This window comes from Puntigrus tetrazona, chromosome 18 (assembly GCF_018831695.1).
Source record: "Puntigrus tetrazona isolate hp1 chromosome 18, ASM1883169v1, whole genome shotgun sequence".
NCBI lineage: Eukaryota > Metazoa > Chordata > Actinopteri > Cypriniformes > Cyprinidae > Puntigrus > Puntigrus tetrazona.
Genome location: NC_056716.1, coordinates 1,419,603 through 1,445,121, shown reverse-complemented (window position 1 = coordinate 1,445,121; position 25,519 = coordinate 1,419,603). Strand labels below are relative to the sequence as shown.

Below are 25,519 nucleotides of genomic sequence, written 5' to 3'. Positions count from 1 at the left end.
AGTGGGTCAATTGTAATATTATGAAGCTACAAGAATACTAGTAGGTTCAATGAAAACAAATATAATTATTTTAGTTTTTAAGTTTTACGGGTTTGGAACGATTAATGACAGAAAAATCAGGGTGAGTAATTGATGAAAGAATACTTTTTTGGGAACTGTCCCTTTAAAACGATTAACAGAACAGTTTCGATTTAGAAGGGAAGGCGAATGAAGCTCTTTTAAAAGAGTCAGGGGCCCTTAAGATTGAATTTGTCTTAACTAAATCAAGCAAAACTATTTGAACGATTCATAATGGTTTGTTGACTTTCATATGTTTGTTTCTTTTCTCAACAGCTTTTTGCAATGGTGTTTGCCATGTGTCTGTTCAGGGGAATCCAATAGATCACGTTCACCGAAAGACTTTTTCAAAAAGGAAAACACCACAAAAGAAAACTCAACCACTTGTCAAAGAATGTTTTCTCCATTTTATATCTCTAAAATTATTAAGGGAAAAAAAAAAAAGAATAATTGACCTGTACTTCACAGCTGGACCTTTGAGGTACAAGGTAATAAAATAAAACATTAACAAAAAAACAAAAAAAAGAACATTCTTTGAATACTGCGAAGATTTAATGGGCTTTTTGTCACAAAGCCCATGCGTAATTCCGACCAGGTGTTAAATAGACCAGATAAAGCCTGAGAAACAGATGAAGAAGGTGCTGCACTGATTTTGGATGAAGAATATTTATACTGAGTAATGCTGGCTTGTTTGTATAGGCATTTGTGCTTTTAGTAAAATAAGAAAATGTTGAAAAAAATTAGAACAAACCACTCTCTTGTCACCAAGACATCACCACAGTCCTTGAATGCAAGCTTTCACAAGCACATTATATTAGTGTTGTATAGTCATGTGAATTTCCATTTTTATCTATTCCTGTGTGAATGCTGGAGATCTGTGTGTGTGTGTGTGTGTGTGTGTGTAGGGTGAATGTACCTCCTCCCTGCTTGAAGACCAGCATTTTTTTTTTCGTATTGTGATGTTTATTGCAATAGTAATTCTATGTGATTTTAGCTGAAATTGATGTGTATGCGTTTGTATTGAAGATAAGACTAACATTAAAGGAAACTCTGATGAACCATTTGCTCAGAATCTTCAATGTCATTATAAACCTGACCTTTGGGAGTCTAATGATACACGGGGAGCTTTTTTGAACAAGGATTCTTGGGCACTTTTCACACTGACAATGGAAGATGCCCCGTGTCCCAAAGTCTAGGTCCGCATGGATTGTTTTTTTGGACGTGATACAGCAGAGCAATACGACATGAACTCTTTGTTTCTCTCTCCTTCAAATATATGCATTATGTTTTTTACTCTTTTTAATTAGCTTAATAGGAAATTACAAAAATAGCAGTGTATGAGGACAATAAATTCCCTTCACCTCACAGAGGTATTCACGTTATGATAATGTTCCAGTAATGGTTTGACAACCAGAATGTGGCCAAAAACTTCTTTTAACTTTCAAAAACTTTTCTTTTAGTAATGTTTTATTATCATCTTTTTTTTGTGAAATGTTTTACTTGGCAAGTGTATTTAAGTCCATTTAGACCAAGATAACTATAAGGATAACTAGAGATATAGTTATATAGTATATTATAGTTATTTTTAAACAGTTTTTTACTTTAAAGGTGAAAGGTGAAAATTTACGGCGGTCTGCCCATATCTGTCAATCATTCCAGCTCAACCAATAGAAATAGTTTGGGGGAGTGGCTACATTAGCGGGCTAAACCAGAGGGTGTTTATCAGGGCTAGCGGGTAGTTCAGCTTTGATGGAACTGTAATGTAATGGTTGAGTTTTGAATCGAGGAGCAGATTTTGCAGCGTTTCTCCTCGAAAGGTAAGTTAAAGTGAAGTTTTTGCAACACATGTTAATTCTGTCAAACACTATATAAAGTAGTAATACACTGTAAAGCTTAGCACGGTTGTAAAGACGAGGTTCAGGTCAAGACAGCAGTCCAAAAAATGCGGCTTTTTTTACTTTTTACAGTTTTTTTAGAGCAAAAATCCAAAACAGCAAAAATCCAAATATCAAACACAGTAAAAACAGGACTAGGCTTTGAAACATAAACTTTGAAAAACGAGACTACACGTTAACGAGGGGGAGGAGCTAATCAGTTACTAAGGAAACTAACAACGTGGACAAGGAAAGAGGGAACACAGAAACAATTTAAAATAAAGAGTCCACAAACACCAAGACAGGGGAAAATAGACTGAACACATAGACACTGTGAGTTAGCACTAAGAGGAAGTCACGCCCACACAGTGGAATGGGCCAATGGGGTACTGATATTAACGTTACCATAACCCAAAGTTAACACAGTCAAATCTGTAAATACTATCATAGTACAGCACCGCTAGTAAAGTGGTAAAAATATCTTTTTCTTATCGAAGAGGTGGCAGATCTTCATAACGGTGACTCTGAAGACCTCCCCGTTGGCCACCCTGAGGATGATGATAATGTTCACCATGTTCCAGTCTGCTCTGAACGCGATTGGAGCAACATTATCGCCACTTCAGACCGCTCTGCATCTGAATGGTCGCCAACATCCAATCCGTTCGACGCACCTTTGAAGCAGCGATGGCCTTCCAGCTCCTGTTGGTTTCCTATTCGATTGAATCACTGAAATGTGCTCCACTCTGTGCCAGACTGGAGAGCCAGCATCCTCCTCTCTCTCTCTCTCTCTCTCTCGTCTGCTCTGCATCTGACTGCGGCGCTGAAGTCCTTCTCGTTCCAGTCTGCTCGGACTCTGATTGGAGCTTCAATATTCTCCAGACTCCAGAAGCTACTACACTCGATTGTAGTGTCAACATCCCATCTCAAAAACCCCATCTCTTTTAGCCCCTTGGTCACAGAGCTCCAATCCCAAAGAAACTTGAAAGTGCCCTTGAAATCTGCCCTCCCTAGATATTAATTCCACTGCCGTATATTTGAACATCTAAGGTAACGTCAGAGTACTTTATCATGGTTTAATGGTCCCTAAGTTGCCGTCTCAGAGTTCCCGGTCAGCTGAGGTTTCTTACTACTGAACATCCTTTACAACCCTAGCCTAAGAGGTCTCTCTCTCGGGTCTTTTTATTTTTTTTTTGTAGAGTTGCTTTCCTGGCTGTCCCAGTTCCAAGGCTCCATGTCTCTGCCACCTCAAGCCTGTGCTGGTCTCCTTTTTACATAATTGATATTTCATAAGTTTGTTCAAATAATCAAGTAATTCAGCACAGGTGGACCATGAAAATCTGCTTAGTTAGCATGACTGTAAATATTAATAAAAGTTTTTGCTTGCATAATATATGTGTGTGTGTGTGTGCTGTGTATTTATCATGTGTATATACAAATACACACACATTCAATATATGGAAATATTGACAGATATTTACGTGTATATATTTATATTAGAAAACATAGCATATTTTACTTAAATATATACATGCATGTACATTTAGATATACATAATAAACATTCACAGTACATAAAAATATATAAACTAAAATATTTATTTTGGATAAAATAAGTTGCAATTAATTGTTTGAATGTATTTACTTATTTTTTTATTTGCAATTGTGAAGTGGGATTTCAACGTAGATTTGAAGCATTTATGCACACCTCTATTATTAAATATTACATGTCCTGAATTGAATGTCTTTGTTGATTAAAAAGAATTTGGCAAAAACCCAGGCCTTTTCCAGTGAAGTGAACAAGCCACACGGAGACACTGTTTAAATCTCCCAACAATCATTTATTTATTTGCCACTGATTTCAGATGTAACCATTTGAAACAAATTAGTTTCAAAAGTCATGTTTTTATTAGCACCCCAAGCAAGGGCAAAGACAAACAATATTTTCTGTGCTTGGCTGAACACTAAATTAGTTGTAGTAGATAACTGCTTTTGTGAACTCCTTTGTTTTTCAGATTGAACCAGCAAAGATTTCAAAAGATATCTGGCGCCCCCGTGTGGCTGGGAACTGAAACAGATCAGGTATGTTTAAATAACGGTGAACAAATTCTAATCAGAAAGCAAAGAAACAAAGCAGAGAAACTAATCTGTAGGCCTGTAATGTGAATACAGAAGATCGTCAGCATCTGAATTCTTCTGATGACCCCAAAAAGATTAATCACTGAGTGGATCAGAAACGTATGACTACATCGCAGCGTTTGTCACATTCATATAGCTTCAGTAGAAAAAAACTAATTCAGCTCCAGCATTTACACAACCTGTATTATAAAAAATACTATACAAAATAGGCGACCTCTGCCATTTCCAATTAAACACACCATAAAGTCCTCATTAATATTAAGAGTATTAAAAAAAATTATATAGAAAATAAAGAAAAACAGATTTGTTGTGACTTTTGCAACATCTTGAAAAGTGTGAAATGACCAGCATTGAATGAACTAACGGAAGATGTGACTGAACGCAAAGCAGATTTAAATCATGTGATGTGGTAGATTAAGGTGCAAGCATTTTACAGCTATAGAACCAACCTGCCGTATTTTACCTGCCGAGGTTTTTTTTTTTTTTTGATGCAATTTCAATTTTTCTCCCGTTCTCTGCGTTGTATCACCCTACGCTTTTTCCTTCGGTCACAAACTCCTTTATCTTTGTCTCCTGATTTGCGTTTGGTTTTCTGTTTGTGCGTGTGAGATGGAGAGAGTTCAGCGAAGCCCAAGGGACCCGAAACTCTGCCAGAAATGTAAGAAGAGTGAAGGGATCGGAGCGTTCACAGAGTGAGAAAGTAAAAATGGGTTGTGTGAGTGCCAGACATCTTCCCCGATGGATTCATTTGGGAGAGCTCCAGCCTCATCTGGAAGGCTGTCAGGTCCCAGCGGAGGTTTTATTGGGTGACAAGCATTGTGTTGGCTGTCTCCTTACGGCTCTGGATGCAGACCAAAACTGTTGCTCAACGCAGAAGAAGACAAAGTTTGCTCCTTAGTCCTGTGAAATATGTTGAACTCTGGCACTCGGTCCGTGAAATGCTCGTTTTATGTACGGTGCGTCCGTTTTATCTTAAAAGTTTTTCCAACGGCTTTTCGGAACGGATCGGGGGCCCCTTTTCATGCTTTAAACGTGACAAATAAACAGAATTACAATCTATCAAAATGTTGGCTGTCAGTTTCAAGAAGCGTCCTTGCCAGTGCGTGACCTACGTGACACGCAGGTGCGAATTTTCATATGCAGCGTGTTGAAATCCTCTTCGGCCGCTGTGTGTTATTAATAAAATGAATTAAGAATAGTATTGCAAAGCAGTTCAAACTGTTTGGAATAAAGGCCAGTTCTTAGTTGCTGGGAACTTTTTTTGCTGAGGAGAAATGTTCACGTAAATCACTCCCTTCTTCGTCCCACACGCTTTCTCTGGTTAGCTGACTAACGCAGGGTTTTCTTTTATAGAAAAGTCTGTATATTGGAATTCATGCATTCAAATTATTTACAATTATTTTTGTATTTTTAGCCCAAAACAGACTTGATAAGAATAATCTCGTCATGGCCCGATAAGACTGCTGTCTACTCAAGCAGAATAAAAGTTTGCAACTCGTGCTTGAATGTGTTTAGTTGGTTGTAAGTATTCCCACAATCATTTTAATTTAACGCACACCAGGATTCTGTTATACAGCAACAATAAACAAACGGATGAAACGCTTTGTATTTCACACGGACTTGTTAATGTCTGAATATCAAGATACATCATACTGTACAAACGTACTATATTTTCAGGATGGAATTTAATGATCATTTTGCAAAAGAAAATTAGTTATGTTATCGAGAATAACAACACACGCCAGGAAAACTATACCGTTCGTTAATTTCAAACACACATAAGAAACAAATCATTGTATTATCCAAAGTGCATGCTGTACAAACACAAATAACTGATGGTAATATTTCATTGAACGTCTCAGTAGTATTTAAACTGAGGAACTAATAAAGGAACAATGGAGCCACATTGTAGAAAAACAACAGTTATGCCCTCTCTGAATACAGACCAGTGACTTCTCTCTGTTACATTGTCTTCATTATTTAGAAATGGAAAGACCAATTAAGTCTTGGCCCTGAAATTCAGCTTCAGCAAATCTCAATCGGCACAGAATTTACAAAATGAACTATTTTTTAAAGCTATAATGTGTAACTTTTGACCCCTTTTTTGAAGCTAAAAAGCATAAAAGCTACTTGAGGAGGAACCAGGTTTTGTAATTATTAGGAGCCAACAGATTATTCTGCCGATATTAAGCATTTTTATGTTTATCGGTATAAGTGATCTTCAAAATCTTTCTTTTTTTAATGTTTTGGTTAGCCTTGTTATCCTCAATTTTGACCTAAATTCTTATTTTTACACAAGACATATCGGTTCAAAACATCAGTTATCGGCCTACTTGATCTGTTATAATCAGTATCACCATGGCTCCAAAAAAAACCCCATAGCATCTACTCCTAGTAATTTTGCGAATATATAGTTAATTTGCAATTACTTCAAATGACGAATATCATTCATGAAGTAAACAATCACGGACAAGTGATGCCATTTCCTCTTTACTCCATCCCAACAGCTCTAATAATATAAATTTATTTTAAGATTTGAATTATAAGTAAATAAATAATCATTCATGATTTGAATTAGGTTCATTTCAAGCAAAAAGTTACATAGTGTAGCTTTAAATATAATCTGTTTAATGTCTTCTGTTTACTCCCCTGCTGCATTGTCTTTTCAAGCCAACTGTCAGCCTTTAAACAGCCTCATAAATCGTGACTGAGAGGGATCAGCTGGATCAATTAATCACAAATGCAAAAGAAAAGTTCAATTTACTTCTGTCAGCATCATTTTGCAGCACATTATTGTTAATGAACCCTAATGGCGCCAAAACTAGTGTTTCTTTTCACACTTAGAGAGCGTGAAAGATAGCCAGAATGCTTTTGGGTGGTGACCCACACTGCGGAGGGAGAAACTAGACCTATGCGAGGGCCGAATGCTGCATGGAGCCAGGAAATGAACGAAGTTAGGCTTATGTTCCAGCTGATGCAGTCGTGTCCCTCTAACACAAAACAAACATAACATTCCAGCATTTGTCTGGAAACAATGTCCTATTACCTCTGGTTTAGAGAATGTGGCTGTGATTAAAGGGAGTATTTTGGGGGGCTTGAGCTGGATGGAATCTGAATGTTCGGTATATCAAGAATGAAGAGAACAAAACCTGATGCTTTATTGGCTTACAAGAGTAGCTGTAATGCCGTCTAGATCTATTAGGTGTACTCTTTAGCTGGTACGGAATTCTGCTCTCTGCAGAATGTCTTGAATGGGAAGCATTTGTTCTCGTTTTATTTTGCCTCTATAGTCTGGCCCATGTTTAGTGCACAAGAACTGATGCAAGAGGCATCTTCTTAAGCCTTACTAAAACCCAGCAGCGACAACATGTCCTGCTCAGTTATCCTATTCAGATAATTCAGATAAAATTTAGTTTTGATCCAGCAAACGTTCATGAAGTGTAAATTTGCTATTGTATTTGGTTATTTACTACTTATTTAAAAGGCTTAAAGGGATAATTGACCCAAAAGATTGACCCTCTAAGATTCTGCTGGCACTGTTTATTTCATTTTTTTTCTACACTACTGTAAAGTTTGGGGTCAGTAAAATATTGTTTTTACAAATACTTTTAGTCATCACGGATCCATTAAATGTATCAAAAGTGACAGTAAAGAGCTTTGTAATGTCACAAAAAACCTTTCTATTCATCAAAGAATCCTGAAAAAAAGTGTATCAGTTTTTGATCTTGCATGCATGCATGTCAACTTGTTGTTTTGTACTCCCAAAACCAAAAAGTGAACCTTTCATAACCCATAATATAGGAATTTAATATAGAAAATTTAATTTAAATTATATTTCGCAACATCCCTATTTTGAAGATCATTTGTTTAAAAAACAAAACAAGAAAAAAAGAAAGAATTCGTGACGACCCCAAACATTTCAACAGTAGTGTATATGGCTGGTAATTAAGGCATATATATATATATATATATATATATATATATATATATATATATATATATATATATATATATATATATATATATTTAAAAGAAAAATAGTGCATTCAGATTTTTTTTTTCTCAATGGTAATACATTCTTAAAAACAGTCTCCATTTTGAAACTGGCTCTTTGTTTTCAACACATTCAAGCTCAAAGTCCCACTGCACAAATCACATCCTCTAAAAAACTTCAATATTAAGTGTTTCAAAGCTTCTAGCCTCCATTTCTCGTGTTCATATTGGCTCCAGATGGCATAAACGTTCACCTCATTAGTGCTGACAGCTTAGGGCTGAGGTTGTCTGGTCTTCTGTGTCCCAGATGAAGGCATCATGTGGCCCATGTGATTGCAGCGCTGTGCTCCTTCGCTTTCATTCGCAGGCTGGCGATGCTTGAGGATTTGCGATCTGGTTCGATGCTGAGATCGAATCCATTAATGGTTCCACCCACTCCAGAGTTGCCAAAAAGACTGCCCATGTGTGTCTGTCCCATGTTCCCACCTGGACTCGGCATACCAAGGAAATCAGACACACCACTAGCAGAGTGAGGGTGAGGGGTCATGCAGGAAGCTACAGTATCGCAAGGTACCACGCAGCCAGGCACTGGTGAGGCTGCACTGCTGCCACTTAACCATGATGGGTTCTGAATCTAAAAAATAAACAAAAACATATTTAAAAATTCTGTCACCCTAATGTCCTTCCCAACCCACAAGACCTTCATTTATCTCCGTAACACCAAAAAATCTTAATTTATGAAATCGGAGAGCTGTCTGACCCTCCATAAACCGAAACACAACTGAAATGATCCAGCTCCAGAAACGTAGTAAATACGTAGTTACATCTTCTGCCATTTTGGAGAATAGAATTTAACATATTTGACGTAATCGGCATCGTTTACACTAGGGGGGAAAGCATGTGCATGAACGTAAACTACGGTTTTGATACTCTCTAAAATGGTGGAAGATGTAACTTTGGGGAGAATAATGGTTGAGTAAAATTATTTTTGTTTTATTTGCACCAAAAAATGCATTCTCAAAGCGTCACAAAAGTTGAAATTTGGAATGGGTTTGGAGCCATGTGAGGGACAGTACTTAATGAAATAACCCTATAAGCATTTGAAAACATATTTAAAAGTATGAGTGACACATTCGAACCATTCACTCAAATGATTCATTCATAATGCTGATTCATTCAAAAATGTCTGGCTGCATCCTAATGTCCATACTTCCGTAGGCTACTATTTATCGTGTGTAAAACAGTTTGTGGAATGACTAGTATCCACAATATTCATAAAACAGTATGACCAAATTTACAGTAGTTTATAGTATCTGGATTTCATTGATACACTATAAACATTCATACTACTGTGTATAGAACAAACTTTTTTAACAGTTGCAGTGTAAAAATAACTTACCCTGATGTAACAAGTAGTACCCTACTCCTAGAACTGAACTATTCACTACACTGTTTCATACAAAAACGTGAATTCATTCAGGAATAAAACAACAGTCTTTATAAGTGACTCACTGAATCATTCACTCAAACGACTCAAATGAAGTATGCTGCTGTACTGTAAATGTTGTGGATAAAACATAAGGTGTAAATATAAAGTTCTTGATTATATAAATATCACTATTGCCGCACAAAAGTTGGTTGCACCTTTTTAAGGTCTAAGCATCAGAAGCATTTTTTTTATTTAACCAACTACATTTGTATAGAAATATACTTGTAGGATTGGTAATACAAAATGTCCTTTTACCTGTGCATAATTTTCTGGTCGTGTAAGAAGAGGAAGCTCATATGCTGTTGAGAAGTGTGTCCGAACCTGCTGCATCTGACCAAAGCGTTCTCTTTTTCTCCATTTGGCCCGGCGATTCTGAAACCACACCTGCAGGAAATAGGCCAAATATCTGATTATTTAAAATATCTGTCTACAAAAGCCCAAGATTCGAAATGAACACATTGTGTATTCTTCATGCTGCTTCTGTTTCGATACTGAATAACTGATGCAGCTTAAAATGGTGAATATTATTACTAAAGTCTATCTACTGGGAACTGGATTCTCCTTCTAGTGACTTGTAGTGAAAAACTGAGCACATGCAAAGCCATAAATCGTAAGGCACATGAAAGCCATGCCACGGCTCCTCAGCTGACGTCTTTAATGTGCTGTCCACACTGCGCTATTTATGTATGGATTTGAACTCTCCCCTGCCAGCGCAGGTTGGATCTCTGCTCTTTGATAGCTGTTCTTCTGTCTCGCCTCAGCCAGTGAGTCCAGCCTCGCTTATGTCTGGAACAGGTCCACCTCATCAATCACAATGAGGCCAGTTCGGATCCGCTGTTAGTGCTCCGTGACACAAACCAACAACCCCAAACCACAGCTGAGCGCTATCAGACCGTAGACATATGCTTCTGGCATGTTACATTAAGTGACTAAAATCCAGAAATAAAGATATTGGCGTGCATATATTGGATAGTTCACCCAAAAATGACATAATAAAGTCACCCTCATGTCTTTCCAAACCTATATGCATTTCTTTTGAAAATGTAAAGCAAATTGTTTTGGTTCCAATTGACTTCCAGTGCATGGACACAAAATACCAACATTTAGTTACCAACCAAATATAGAATTTGTATTTTTATGTGGACTATCCCTTTAACTTTGCAGAAATTAAATGCAATTTCAGCCTGATGGTTTCCACTCTAAAAATCCATTATATACGGTGCCTTACTGGCCATAACTACATCAGTGTAAATTTAAGACACAATACAATGCATTATGATTGGATGATTAGATTAGAGTTCAGTTTTCTGTTATGTTACAATAGAATTAAGTCATTTTCTGACATTTACATGATCTCATTCATTATTTACTTGCTCATTATTGACTTGTAAACATACATGCATCTGTGTGTGCGGATGAGACATTCCATGAATTCATATTACAAATGTTTGTTTTTCCAATAAGATCTTGTAAGGTTTCTCCTTCAACCATTCCTGTCACGTCACACTATGATAGAGAAGGTTTGTTTCTGTTTTTCTACCCAAATGAAACACACACACACACACACACACACACAGATGTGAGTAAAACAAAAGGCCTTGAGATGTTCAGTTTGTTGGTTTAGAAAAACTGGTCTCCAAAATGACCACTGGACCAAACTGTTATGTACTCATTTATGGAAGATGACTGCCGTATTTAAGTAGTTATCCATTGATGCACGAGTATGCTTTCATGGACTGTTTTAAAAGGCAGCGGCAATCTCTCCATACCACTGACCTTAAACTCAGATTGTGGGATGTATCTGTCCAATCGCCCTATCGTTTCCAAAAGCTCCCAAGAACCCTAGTAAGGGTAACAGACTATGGCGCACTGCGGATGCTAGAATGGTGGAACCATACAAATACAAAAGATACAATGCATTTTTCAATTTTCTTTAATTGAGCTACAAAATATATTGCTCGAATTAGCTTGTCCTCTAGGAGCCATTTGTATATGAAGTAATTTAATCTTTCAGGCCAGTGTCATGGCCTGCTCCTGACATCCAAGTGCCATTATGATCATGTCATCTGTTTTGGGAATCTTTGTAATTTAATCCCTGTCTCTTTGGACATTTATATTGTTTTCCTTGGTCGCCGAAATTTAGAGCAATCAGAGATAATGACCAAAGATCAGTGACCCGAGCAGTATCTGTATACTTTCTGTATTTATGTTGTTCGTCTTTCCTCTATAAGGTTGGAAATGTGCTGAAGATGAATTGAAGGACATTGTAGAATGTAAATCTTTTTTACATTAAACATTCGGTTTAATGGCTAAACTAAACCAGCTGAGCAGACCGTAAGGAATTATGTGAAATAGAAAGAAGCCACTTTTTTGTACAATAAAAAAGTAAAAAGGTGATTGTGACTTTTATTTAACAATTCCGACTTATTTCTCACAGTTCCAAATAAATACTTTTTCACGATAATGGACGTTTTTAATAATTATGAAATTATATCTTGCAATTTTAAAATTGAGTTAACATTCAAAATTATGACTTTTTCTCTAAAATGCAAGTTTATAACAATTCAGACTTTATTTTTTCGAATTGTAATTTTGTATTTGGTCATTTTTGTCATTTGTAGTTTTTGGTAATTTTGTACTTATTCAAAATGATTACTTGAGTTTATATTTTGTGAGCTAACACCTGGGGTTGGGGTTAGTTATTTTCACAATTGCGAGTTTTTAACTTGTAATTTTGCAGTTCGCAATTTCAGCTTTTTACAATTTTGACTATTTCTCTCAAATGCGATTATATATCTTGCAGTTTTGAGTTAATCTCACAATTCAGATCTTTTGTCAAAATTACAAATTTAGAACAATTGTAATTACTGCAACTGCGATTTTATATCTTGAAAGTTAACATCTTGATATTCTGCACCGATATTCTCACTACTTCTTCCAATTTTCAGGTAAAAACCCACAATTTTGTCTTTTTCTCAGCGCTGAAATTTAACATCGCAATTATTTCTCAATTTTAATTTTTTTGCTTGCTTTTTTTTTTTGTCATCCTCAGATGCAGTCTTTCGCCCCTTCTTTTCTTCAAACTGAAAATCCGAAGGGAAATAAGGATGTTAGAAAGTGAAAGAGGAGAATGTTCAGGCTGGAGTTTGTTTACATTTCATGTTTAATTTCCTGACGCCTAAGCCCCTGGCTTTCCAGAGCTGCCCCCTCTGACCTCTCGGAGACCCACAGACCGAAGCGGCGCACCTTTTGTGCGGATCCACAGACACACGTGTACATTGTACGCTGCAACATTATATGTTTGCGTTACTACACACGTGCGCTCGCATCTCAATATGCATGTTTGGAAAATAAAAAGATACCAAATTACATTTCACAATGTTCCAAGTATGTCCCGAGGACAAAAACGATGATATCATCCAAAACATCCTCTTTTATAGAGTGTTGAGGAGGAAAAGTCCTGTCTGATGGAGAGAGCGAGCGAGACAGAGCAACAGCCAACAGCGCTCAGGAGGAAAACAGGAGGGGCTCATCTCAATTACGTACGTCTGTAGGTATGTTTTTGAAATACGGGTCAAACCCTGTAGTCACTCAGCAGAGTCTGCACTGTGTTGTCAGCCTACAGAGGTAATTAGAGTCATGTGTGTGTGATAGTTGGTTCTGTTTGGAATGAATGCAGTTACTGCACCGTACCTTCAAAACATGGCCAGGTTCCTGACAATGCCTCTCTCTCTGCATGGAAATTGATTATGGCATCTCAAACTGTGTTTTCTTCCCCTGCCAGAGAACGTGTGTGTTTTTTTTTTTTTTTCCTCCCTAACACTTCTTAGCATCCCTAAACACTGTGGTGTAGAGAGGTACATTAAACAGGGACTAGAAGTCTGGAAAAGAATATTTGGGTCCAACTTCTCTGTCATGATGTGAGAATTAAGATCTGAGTCTTGCACAATAAAGTCCTGTTTTCTGAGCGAAGCAGAAACTACACACTTTGTCGGCTGAATTTAAAATTGTTTTTAAAATTAGTTGTTGAATTAAATGGAGCTCCTAGAAAATGCATTCTTATTTAGAGTATTCTTAGAGTATTGCCAAATAATAATAATGATGATGATGATGATGATTATTATTATTATATAAAAACGTAAAATATAATCAATCCATGCATTCTCCAAACTGCTCCTCCTCAGTAGGGTCACTATGAATATTATTTAAAAAATAATTAAATATTATTTTTGTATATTATTGTATTAATTTGTATAATATCATACATTAAAAAGTGGTCAAATTTAGTAAAAGTAATAATAGTAATATATATAAATACTTAATTATTATTTTATTAAAAGTGTGGAAATGTTTTATATTGTTATATATAATATTATACGTCAGTGTAATAGTAAAAAATAAATATAGCTGCTTTTTACAGCTTTAGGGTCTAGGTCAACCTGGATGTACGGCTGACAGTGAAGCACATCGAAAACGGACAATAGGCTCATAGACACACGCAGAAATGAAATGGTTAAACTGTTATATTAATGCTCAGTAAGCATGCTTACACACACACACACACACACACACCTACACATACATACATGTGTTGCCATTTTAGATATTTGAAATAAATGCTAGGTGACAGTTATTGCAAGTCTTCTCTTTTAAAGAGTTTATATGTCAGTTTCAGGGTCCACTTAACTTTTACAGCTATTATAGTGTTATTTTTTTGACTGACACAATTAGTCCCAGAGGCAAAGTTGCTCAGAATGAGGAGATCTCTCATATATGTAGATATACTGTAAATCTGAATATATGAGCAGCTTTTAGTTCATTTACTAGGTAATTTACTATAGAAATATTATGTTTTGAGGACTTTTTTATGTTTATAGCGGCACCTATTTCGCAAGGTTTTGAGTTTTCATTTCCGTTTTATAGTCTTATGGGCGTATTAGGCCTCTTTTCTAAATTACCCCGTTAAAGCTAACCAAAAAACTACATTTTTGTTGATCATGAATCATTGATCTAGACAGTCCAGACAACATCTCTGCAGTGGTTTGATTGAGATACCATTGTCCGTTTTTAACCTAATTTTCCTAATAATTAATGAACAATTTGATTGACAGCAATAGTTCTTGATACAAAGTTGCTCCTTATGAGAAGATGATATGCACATTGTGTTTGGAACTCGTTAGCGCCAGCTAATAGCCAATTTCTTTCAAAGTTCATACAGACCATTAGGTCTATGAGTCTAACATGCTCGCCGAGTTTTGTTCCAATCGACCTCTGTTAAGGCCATGTTTTTTTAGATACAGCAATGTCCTCATATACGCTTGGGCCAGTTTGGACCAACATGCTGCATACCAGATCGGACCAAAGGTTGCCTAGTTATAGCTGATAATAATGTTTTTTTCAGTCTTATATTTCTGCAGTGACGAAAAAACTAGGGCTGACCCAAGGATCACAACAATGCAAAGTTTTTGAGTCTTTGACAAACGGTGTATGGTCTATACCCAAAAATGTCTGACATTTTAGTTTTTTGTGATATAGCACCCCAGTTAGGCCGACTGGGCTGAGACTTTGTTAAATTGTTCCCATACTGAGGTCTATCTTTTCACCAAGTTTCAAGTCTTTAGGCCTTACATTACATTACATTACAATAATTATAATAAAAAAGTCTTACAATTACAATAGGGTTACAGCACTTTGTGTTCGGACCCCTAATAATATTGTTGTTTTATAAACTGAAGAACATGTCACTGTTTTGAAATTACTGACACTGCATAGAAATAAAAATAAAGCTCACTATTCATTTCTAAAGTACCTCAGCTCTTCTGAAGTGTATATCAATTTAAAACATATTTTAATGTACTTTACACATCAGATATATCACATTCTTACAAGGACGGGCTGACCAGGCCTACCTGCACCCTTGCTTCTGTGAGGTCAGTCCTGAGTGCTAGTTGTTCTCGAGCGTAGACATCTGGGTAATGTGTCTTCTGAAAAACCTTCTCCAGCTCCTCCAGCTGATAGCTGGTGAAAGTGGTCCGGTTCCGTCTCTTCTTGCCCTTGTTACTCTCAGCTTCACTTTTGTCCAGAGGACCGCCAAGCTCAGAGACAGGCCGTTCTGCTTGACCTTTGACCCCAGAGTCTTTCACACTGATGTAACTACCATCAATACCTGTGGGATCAGCAGACTGAGGCATCTCTGTGTCTGTCAGTCCAGTGCCATCTTTACCTGGAAATAGACATTATTTCAATTCATTAATTGTGAATTTAGTTTACTATTTCTCAACACATGACCATTCTTTCAGAAAAGCAACTTAATTAACTAAAGCGGTGTTGATGAAGTGTGAAGACAGGTTAACATTGAACCACATTCACAAAAACCTCATCTACTCCTACACAGAAATTTTAACATAAAGGGGCATCTGTTGTCACCTTAAATTTCAAGGGCCTCTACTGCATAACAAGCCTTTCTTTGACTTGGTTGAAAGTATGTTGAATGCCTGATGAAAGTACAAACATGCCAGAATTTTAAGTAAACTAACAAAACATGCTCTACTGAGGCTCTTAGTTCCAGTGTATCTGGGTCTTATAGTCCCAGTCTGAACCTTTTTCTCTCATGCGATTCGTTCATTTAGCAATTCGACCAAACCGTTGCTTACTTTGCATTTCATGTGTGTCTTTAACTATTATGTACTGCTTCGTATTGTATATTTTAATAAAATACTGTTACTACATTACAATACAGACCCTTTTCTGAACCCTTAAACCTAACATTACCATGAACGCTGTCCATAATCTTATCCATATCCCATATTAACAACAATACAATGTTTTGTAATACATCGTGAACCCAATATGTAGCCTACATTATGTTCATACGTACCAAAATGAATTGCATAGTAGTTAAAGACAACTGCATGTTTGCTATGCTTTTTTTCATCTCAAATGCTTCATATTTTATCTTGTGCTCTTTAATGGCACTGTTTGCTCCTTATCAACTGGAACTATTTATAGCTTTGGTAAAACTTTGTTAAAAGCATTTGAAAATTAGCTTTTTACATTTTATTATTGTAAGTGACAATACAGTTAGATTGAAATTCTATGGCAATAAAAGGCAAAAATGCCAGAAAAGTACATTATTAAAAATAATAATAATATATATATATATATATATATATATGATAAGTGAAGATATGCCTCCTCAATGGCATACATTTTCCTCTTTTGTTATGGCATAGCGGATCAGAATTATGGGCCAACTTTATCCTCCAGGCCCCAGTTTGAGCACCTCTGGTTTAGAATATCAGTTCTTTGTCATAACATTTTGTGATAATATAGTTTCTCGGTCTCTCCGTGTTTGGCAGAGAACTCATCATAATTGCTGTGGTGAGCACTTTCAGTCCCACCCTGCTTTCTTTCCTTGGCTTTGTAGCCCATGTTATGCTGAATCTGCGTACCACCAAAGTTTTTAAACAGTGCCATTGCATGTTTTGCATTTCAGAGCCAAAGCTCCTCGGTTTTGGCAGCCATTTTGCATCGACAGCAATAGTCTGGGTTTGATAACTGTCCAAATGTTTGGGGATTTTAGAGATGCTCTGTGTTGTTGTTGTTTGCTTGCTACAGCATATAGAATCTACAGATGCTACAGCATACACAGATACACAGTTCATCAGATACTGGAAAAAAAAGCTGCAAAAAGCGCTATTCGAAACTTTGCAGAAAGCCTGCATTGGCATTACATAGTCTGCGCCTGGCATTTACACTTGATATATAACAGCACTCGTTGACACAATGCCTCAGCACTTCAACAGAATTCAACAGTGCCTTGACTTAGCTTCATTGCGCAAACGTTACTCGTGGCTCTTTAGCCACAGTGACTTACAGCTCATTTATTTCAGAGCCAGTTCCCTCGTAGTAACCTGGGATTAAATATTTTGCTCAAGGTGAATGGGAATACAGTATCAACTCTATAACCTGAGGATATAACCTGTTACCCTCTGGCAGCCAGCACATTTAACATTAGCTTACGTTCATGGATTTGTCAGATGCTTTTATCCTAAGCGAATTGCATTGCAAGATATACATTTAATCAAGTTAATCTATTCCAAACCTATGATCTTGGCTTTGTTAGTACGATGGTATACTACTTGAGATACAAGAATACACAACTAGCACAAAATGCCAGCTCAACAAGCTCACATCTCTACTATACGAAAATATTTAAAATGAATAAATGTCCTATAGAGCAAATTTCCCCTTTGGAAACAAATCTAATAATCAAAAAAAAACATGCTTTGCTGGTAGACTTCAGCATCGCAACGATGGTATTGCAAAAGTCCTCCAGCCTCGAACATATTCTTGTATTTTCGTTTCAGTGAACCGGTCGGTGGTTACGCTGATACTTTAAATAATGAATTCACACCCAGGCAGACTGTTTAATTGAAGCACATGCTCGTAGCATTCACTCCTCTGAGAACACTAACTCCGTCCTGATGGACTCGACTGCGTCTTTGAATTAGTAGAGGTCAGATGTTTACTATGAATGGCTATTTAATCACGGCAAGAAACAAGGAGAAAAACATCAAAGTGTGATTTAACTAGCTGTAAAGCAGCAGGGCACTCATTAGATTTCATAGAACGTGAAGGTCTAGGTCAGCTCTCGATATAAGACACCCTGTAAATCACAAAAACAGTTTATGGAATTTTAGGTTGAGTAATGCCATTCTGTGGATTTAAAATACATTGTTATGGATTCCTCGTGGAACTGTAGATGTCAATAAAGAACTATTATTTTGAATAAGGTTCAAATTTTTTACTAATCTAAATTACCTAATCCGGACAAATATGACCTCCAACTGAAAAACTCATTAACTGTGAGGTTAATTCACACTGTTGTAGATTGCAGGTATCTGTGCAGAGGCAAAACTTCCAGATGTTCCTGTGAGAAGATCAATGCTCGCGAGCCGCACAGGAATGTGGATTCTGTGGGAAACCAGGACAGTGTTTCCGTTAAATCTGAGCTTCTGATAAATGACCTCACACATGACTCCCATATACCGCAGAACAGTGCCAGCTTTCTGTCTCTAAGACTTCACTCCCAGATGCGCACTATAACTTAAAATAGCTCATGAAGAGGATGTAAATGCTGTAATCATGGACTGTGGGGTGAAGTCTTTTGCCTATGGCTCAATATGTATACAGTACAGATATGTGTGTGTGTGTGTGTGTGTGTGTGTGTGTGTGTGTGTACACACATATGGTTAAATTTCATTTTAAGGTCCAATTCTCACTGTTAACTAACTATTAACTGTTAATCCTAATTACTGCTTCTTAATAGTTGGTAAGTTTAGTTATTGGGTAAGATCAGTGTTGGGGTAATGTAATGTGAGTTATAATCAGGTCACTATTTTTCAAGTAACTGGTAAAGCAATGTATTTCTTTTTTCATTTACAAGAACATATTTTTCTTTTTTCTAAATGGGTAACGCAACGTAAGTGCAGAGTGCAGTGGTTTCTTCTAGAGTGTAGCATTGTAAACACCAACACTTACATCTTCATCTTTGGAAAAAAATAAGATATTTTTATGATATAAAAATATTTTTTGACCACAGATAAACAGCAGTGCAACCGAAATGTTCCCAGAAATGTTGCAAGGACATCAGGACATCAGACACAGCCCATCTTGAATCAACACCGAGTTACTGTCTTCCACCGTTTTGTAGACGCTTTCTTCTTCTAAAGCTGATAACATTGCGTTCAGCAGAAAGATAGGAACCTGAGTGATTAATGACAGAATCACAATTTTGGGGTGAACTGTGCCTTTAATTTAATTTCAATATTTCGTTCATGATGTCACACGTCTAAAAACTGTTTTCAACACAATTAACCAACATTTAAGTTTCAAGCCCAGGAGATCAAGCTCGCTATACACAAGGTGTTTAATAGCCAACTTAATGACCCATCGATTGCTGAATGCTGGTTTATTTGCGTGTCATGTTGCATGTAAAGGTTACGTAAACCAGTTAGCGACTGTCGTTTTAGGCCTCCCAGCGGTGGGGGAATGAAAGCTTGAATGATATCTCTGGGAGTCAATACCACACATCTGCTTCTGAATAATGCCCTACTCCCTACTGCTGCAAGTCATGAATCACTCTGGTTTTGGAGAGGTTTCATGCTTTGGTGTGGCACTTCATTAATATTTCCAAAAATGCATCAAATCTTGCACTGATTTCGAAAAGCACTGTCAGATTACAGCGTTAGCTGGGGATTAACCCTGATATTCACTCTTTTGGAAGTAGCACTAATATAAAAACTGATGATTTCAAACTATTAATTCTCAAGTCAGTTCTCATGTGCAATTAGAAAAGAGTTTTGTCCATGTATTGTTGTTTTTAACGGTTTCAATCGATTATAGCATGCTGTGTTACTGTCACTGTAGCTTTCCAGGTCTCTGATTGGCTGGAAAGAGCTAAACACCCTCTCATATTTAGAATATAGGTGGCGTGATCACGTGACAGAGTCAGAGCACATCTTCCCCCTCTTTTCTGTGTTGATCAAACGTTTTTCTTGATTTTTAGCTTTTCGGTGTCCTGTGACTGGTCAAACAGGCTTTGCTTGATGCTTTGTCCTGCCCTTGACATCCACAGCACAAACCACAGATACTCTCCATGAATGGTGTGGGGACTACACAATGTTCATTTTCCTCAAACCGCAGACAGAAAAAAGGCTCTATAAGTACAGCACTGTCTGTGCATCATCTAACAATAATATCTTCATGAAAGGAATGCTTGGTGATAATCTCACATCTTCATGCCTGTGTACACCCAGGAATTTAATCTTAAAATATGTACTACATCCATGTCCATGTCCAGTTAGACTGCAAAAAGCTTTATATATATATATATATATATATATATATATATATATATATATATATATATATATATATATATATATATATATATACACAATTTATTCAAATACCCTGTGGTAATGGCCTCAAAATACATAACTATATGTCAAATAACTGTGTTTTAAAGTGTTTCAAAGTGTTTTAGCCTCTCCGATGTATATAACTGTTTCTTCAAATGTGATTATTATTGCAGAAGACAGAACAGTTGATGTACATAGAGCTAATGAAAAATATTATTTATTTTTCATTTATTTTCAAGTTTAATGAAAGAGCAATAAAAACTAATCAGTAGATAATTTGTAGCCCTTTTGTCTGTGTGTGTGTTTGTGACTCGTTTGCATGTTTGTTTGTTTTGCTTTAAATATAGGCATTTCTATTAAAAATATGGATGCAGTTTTTAATGTTAAGACGGTTTTCGTTATTATTAATCAGTGTAGACTAATTATTTTAAAGGTCCTGCGCAGACAAAATACAAACACACGATACAGTAGCCTGTTTCATTATGTGTTTAACTATTTTATTAACTTTTATTAAAAATCACATTTAAACTGTCTTAAATTGTCGTGATAAACACACTGCTACATGGTAAAAAAAAATCGAAATGGTATAATGGTAAAAAAAAATAATAAACCTTATACGTTGACGATACATTCGGTGTCTGTTTTCACCGACCTCGTGCAGTCAACACGTCGTAAATAGCCCAATGCCTGATTTACGGCCACAAAGATGGATTTTCATGCCACTGTTTGTAAGTAAGCAGAGGACGATAATCTGACCTTTACTCGCTGTATGCATTTAGTAACATCTGTGGCTCACGGCTTCTGCTCTGATTGTTTATGAGACCACCAGACGAATTGTTTATATGTATTTTTGGAGTAAACCCCCAGAACTTTCTGCAACGTCTAAGTGACCATAATAGATGTGACAAATAACAGACGAGAATGAATGTGGATTTGGATAATTGCAGCTTTAACTAAGTGCTTGAACGGTTTGTAGCCTAAACGTCCGTTAAATCATTCTGTGGCGAACGAAGTCTATTTTATAACGTAGCTACTTGTATGAATAAATGCATCAGGCCTAATTATGTTTAACATTTATTAGTAGCTCATCGCATTGGCCAGGAAAGTCATATTTCTTAAATCCTAACACACGACGCACACAGAGCTGCGAGCGAAGTAATGGCAATAAATAAGTAAACATTCGATCAGGCGAAATAAACGGGCTACAAAAATGTCGTGAAGTAAAATCTTGCACAGTTTTGCGATTATGTCGATTAAAGGGATTTTTAGATCTCGCGGATACATTTAGAAAGTATCCCATTAGATTAAAGAGAAGATAAAAACTTAAACGATTTGCCTTTTTAGTTTTTTCGGACTAAATAATATTTAAATCAAATATCTGCTCCGGTAATTTTTTTAAGGCATATTACAAAGTAAATAATATTCTTTACATTATTTTTTAAATTACTGTCCTTATCAATTGCTTAAAAAGTGGTAAAATTTTAAAAAAGGAAATAAATACAGCACCACTTTGACTGTATACCTGAACATTTAAGTCACGTAAAACGTAATTACTTGAGAGGTGAGCTGCGCAAGTTACGGAACAAATGTGCGGACGACTTTTTGTTTTTTTTAAGTTTCTACGTTAGCCTGCTCAAATTCTTCAAGGCCTTCTTTTACACGTTATGGCCTACAGAACAATTATCCATCCCACCGTTCCTAAGCATCAGGCGACCAAAATGTACGCTGTGTAATTTTAAAGATATACAAAAAAATCCGTAGAGCAGATGGCACTCACCGTAACAGGAGATGAGCGCGCCGTCCTCCAGTTTGCTGTCTTCAGGAGGGGTTTTGCACGCGGGTCTCTGCATGAAGAGATGGTACTTGCTGTAGGCGCTCTCGGGCGCGCTGTCATCCAGTGACGGACACTCTTGGTGGAAAGGACTCCGCGGCTTGTCCCCGTAAGTCTGACCTTTGACGGGGAGGAAAGTGGGGCTGTATTTAGAGTCGCTCGGCTGGAACGTCCTGTAAGGACTGGCCTGCTGGACCCTTCCCTGCCCTGATGATGGCGAATAATATGAATCCATGGAGGTCATGTCGCAGTACGAGACGCACGTATCTGCGTTCATACCGGCAAAAAAAGAGGCAAAATATCCTAACTTTTTTTTTTTTTTTTTGAATCTAAACGTCACCCTCGCTCGAGTCTCCTCTCATTCACAGACGGCCATGCGCTTTCTCACACACCCACAGCAGGGCGACAGCTGGAGTTGGTTAAAATGATTCAGATGTTTTCCAGAGACTAGGCAAAAGCAAATGCTAGAAAGCGTCTTGAAGGCTTGGAGGAGAGAGAGAGAAAGAGAGAGAGGGGGGATATTCTGGACTGAGGATGTTGTCCTGGTGTCTGCTGGAGTCGGGGTCAGGAGCTTTTCCCCTCTGACACGTGAGAAACACAACGCATGACAGTAACGCGATTAGGGACGTGACTGACAGAATATGAGCGTAATGTCCTGCGCAAACATTTGACACGAATATATTTGAAAAAAAACTTACATCAGTACTTAATCAAAAATGTTCAAAACTCTAAAATAGATTATGAGGCCCGTAAGCACAAAAGAAAGCTCTCTGGTGATCTTCATACTGCAGTTTTGCAATTCTAAAAGTTGACTGTTTTTAATTAAATCATCTTTCCTGGTTGTTGTTTAATTAGGGAAGAGTCTTGCAGGTTGAGATGTAAAGTCTTTATCTGATCACCACCTTTGTCGCATAAGTTATGAGACTACTTTTCACACTTGTACTTGTGCTTTTAATGTCACGTCTTGTTTTTTATTTTATCCGGCACGTTTTAATAGCATCACAAACGCCCAAATTACCGAAAATATCAGCATTTGCAGCTTTGACGGCTTTAACTGACCAACGTCGTCCATCTGCATCTCACAAACACAATGTGCTCAGCTGCTCCGTTTGCATATTTTTGCATTTTCAGTGACAATACAGATGTCCGTTTAAATTTTGATTTGTTTAAGGTAAAGGGTGATATGCGTGACATGGTTTTTTTTCCTCTAGTGAATCTGGATATTTTAGAAAAAGGGAGCTGTATAATACGTGATTTCTCCAAGACCATGTTCTTGATTTTTGCAATGCTTTTGGCATTTAATGGTTCGGCTATCGTGTTTAGTCTGCGATTTTTCTGCATTATTAGACATTTTCCATAATGCAAGTACACGAGCATTGTGTGAATGACAACAGCAACTTTAACCACCACGATGCTGCGGCACTGAAAGGCTTAAAGCGTATGGTATCCACATTTATTATGGAAAATCTCTTTCTAAATATTCTTATTATTGTCTGGCAAACGTATTTGACTGTTTTTAAAAGACACAGCGAGTCCCAAAACTATTTATAAGAACAAATCATTTTTCTGTAAAGTCACATGACAAAAAAAATCAATTAAAAATCAATAAAGCGATCCACATGAAATGGCCGCATTTCACAATACATGAAGCTAGCAACGACTAGGAGTATGGAAGCGTCCGAGAGGGAGACTCATAGGGATCTGTAATTGAATTCACATGAGATGGGTAGGAACTCTGTCATCTGATGAGCTGATTGAATCAGGACAAGTACTTCTACTGATCTCTAATTGAATAAGAACACCAAAAAGGACAAAAATGTGCACTATTCTCTCATTTTCTAAATGCTAACGCTCCCTCCGAACATCTCACCCCGAACCCTTTTCAGTGCAGTCACGTCAGATAATCAAATGTTTCTTTCAGCCCTCATTTCATTTGAAAGTTCATTTTAAATGTAAAGGTTTTTGGAGTAATGACGATTCGACTAGATGCTGCGTAAAAATAGCAAAGAACATTTATTGTAATCTAGCATCAAAATGAAAAAGAACAGAAAAATGTAATCCTTCCTCAATTTCATTATAAAGTGAATTTTTTTTAACGAATGACTGAATCAAATTATTATGGTCTCTCAAAAGGATGAGGGTTTCACATTTAAAAAATATATTGTCCGTTTCAGTTCACCTCAACATTTATGTTTAGCTAAAGGAAAGTTAATACAGTTTAAAGTTAAAACGCTTTAATGATGGATTTGTTTCTCTCATCTTTTTCACTATAAGGCATTCATTGATGAAGCTGGATTATTGTGATGTTTTCATCAGCCGTTTGGATTCTCATTGTGACGGCACCCATTCACTGCTGAGGATCCATTGGTGAGCAAATGATGTAATACTAAATTTTCTCCAAATCCGTTCTGATGACAAAACAAGCTCATCTACACCTTGGATATCCTCGGGGTGTAAGAGAGTGAAATGTTAGCAAATGTTTGGTTTTGGGTGAATTCTTCCTCTTACCATTCCTCTTCATTCTAATTTGTTCTTCGTCACTTAGGTCATTTCACCACAGACCGAGCGCCGAACACAAGCTAACCACAAGAGCTGATCAAAAAAGGTACACGAAGAACTGTAATTAGATCGCATGCACTGAGCTTCGGGGATCACAGAAAGATGAAGATCTGAATTATGACGCAGACAAGAAACACGGAATCAAACGTAGCGCTGACTGCGTCTGTCAGCAAGAATCGGTTAGTTAACTTTATCTTCAGGCTGAAGTGGACGTGATGACATCATGATGTGTGTTTCGAGAGGGCCTCTGATTGCTTTCTTTAGATTGACCGCAGTCTTTTCGAAGGGATTCCTCAGAGGAATCTCTGTTCATGTTATATGTGTATTAGGTTTCAGGGTTAAAAGTGGAATATAATAATTCTGAAAACAAACTGAGAACGACTGTGGGATTTAAGGAGAGTTTGCCAGAGGCCTGGGAACTTCTTCTTTTTTTTTTGTCTTTTAAGTGAGAAAACCCACCTTGATCAAAAACAGCATTTTCTTCTGCAGTTAATTGAATAAGGTATTCTACGTACGTCTGGTACACTGTGTCTTAAGATGATCTCACATGTAAATCTCTGGTGATGGACTCAAGTCATTACAAGCACAGTGAGGACACTAGGGAACAGGAAGATCATTTTCAAGAGTTAAAGTCAAATTCTTAATATGCATTTGAG

General features: G+C 37.0%; 2 protein-coding genes and 1 long non-coding RNA gene across 4 annotated transcripts in view; 2 read left to right on the top strand and 1 right to left on the bottom strand.

The window, feature by feature from the left end:
- Window positions 1-1,115, top strand: part of tspan18b (tetraspanin 18b) — a 33,046-nt gene extending 31,931 nt beyond the window's left edge. For both annotated transcript variants that reach the window (XM_043216748.1, XM_043216749.1), the window contains one exon: window positions 334-1,115. In XM_043216748.1, the coding sequence (XP_043072683.1) occupies window positions 334-381 (48 nt within the window). In that variant the 3' untranslated portion in view covers window positions 382-1,115. The remainder of the gene's footprint in view (window positions 1-333) is intronic.
- A 7,003-nt stretch (window positions 1,116-8,118) lies between these two features.
- alx4b (ALX homeobox 4b) lies at window positions 8,119-22,581 on the bottom strand. Its single transcript, XM_043264181.1, has 4 exons — window positions 22,251-22,581; window positions 15,458-15,771; window positions 9,804-9,932; window positions 8,119-8,693 (listed from the first exon to the last, which is right to left on the bottom strand). The coding sequence occupies exons 1-4, from the start codon at window positions 22,579-22,581 to the stop codon at window positions 8,376-8,378; spliced, it is 1,092 nt and encodes a 363-aa protein (XP_043120116.1). The 3' UTR covers window positions 8,119-8,375.
- A 215-nt stretch (window positions 22,582-22,796) lies between these two features.
- LOC122362639 lies at window positions 22,797-24,945 on the top strand. The gene is made up of 3 exons (XR_006253140.1): window positions 22,797-22,892; window positions 24,579-24,671; window positions 24,850-24,945. It is a non-coding gene; the product is annotated as an uncharacterized LOC122362639 (long non-coding RNA).
- Window positions 24,946-25,519: the final 574 nt, after the last annotated feature.

Excerpts from the sequence above, each read along its gene's own strand:
- alx4b (XM_043264181.1), bottom strand. The coding sequence starts at position 22,581 with ATGAACGCAGATACGTGCGTCTCGTACTGCGACATGACCTCCATGGAT. Across the intron at positions 9,933-15,457 it reads TCACAGAAGCAAGGGTGCAG|GTGTGGTTTCAGAATCGCCG; the intron begins GTAGGCCTGGTC and ends TATTTCCTGCAG. Across the intron at positions 8,694-9,803 it reads GACCAGAAAATTATGCACAG|ATTCAGAACCCATCATGGTT; the intron begins GTAAAAGGACAT and ends TTTATTTTTTAG.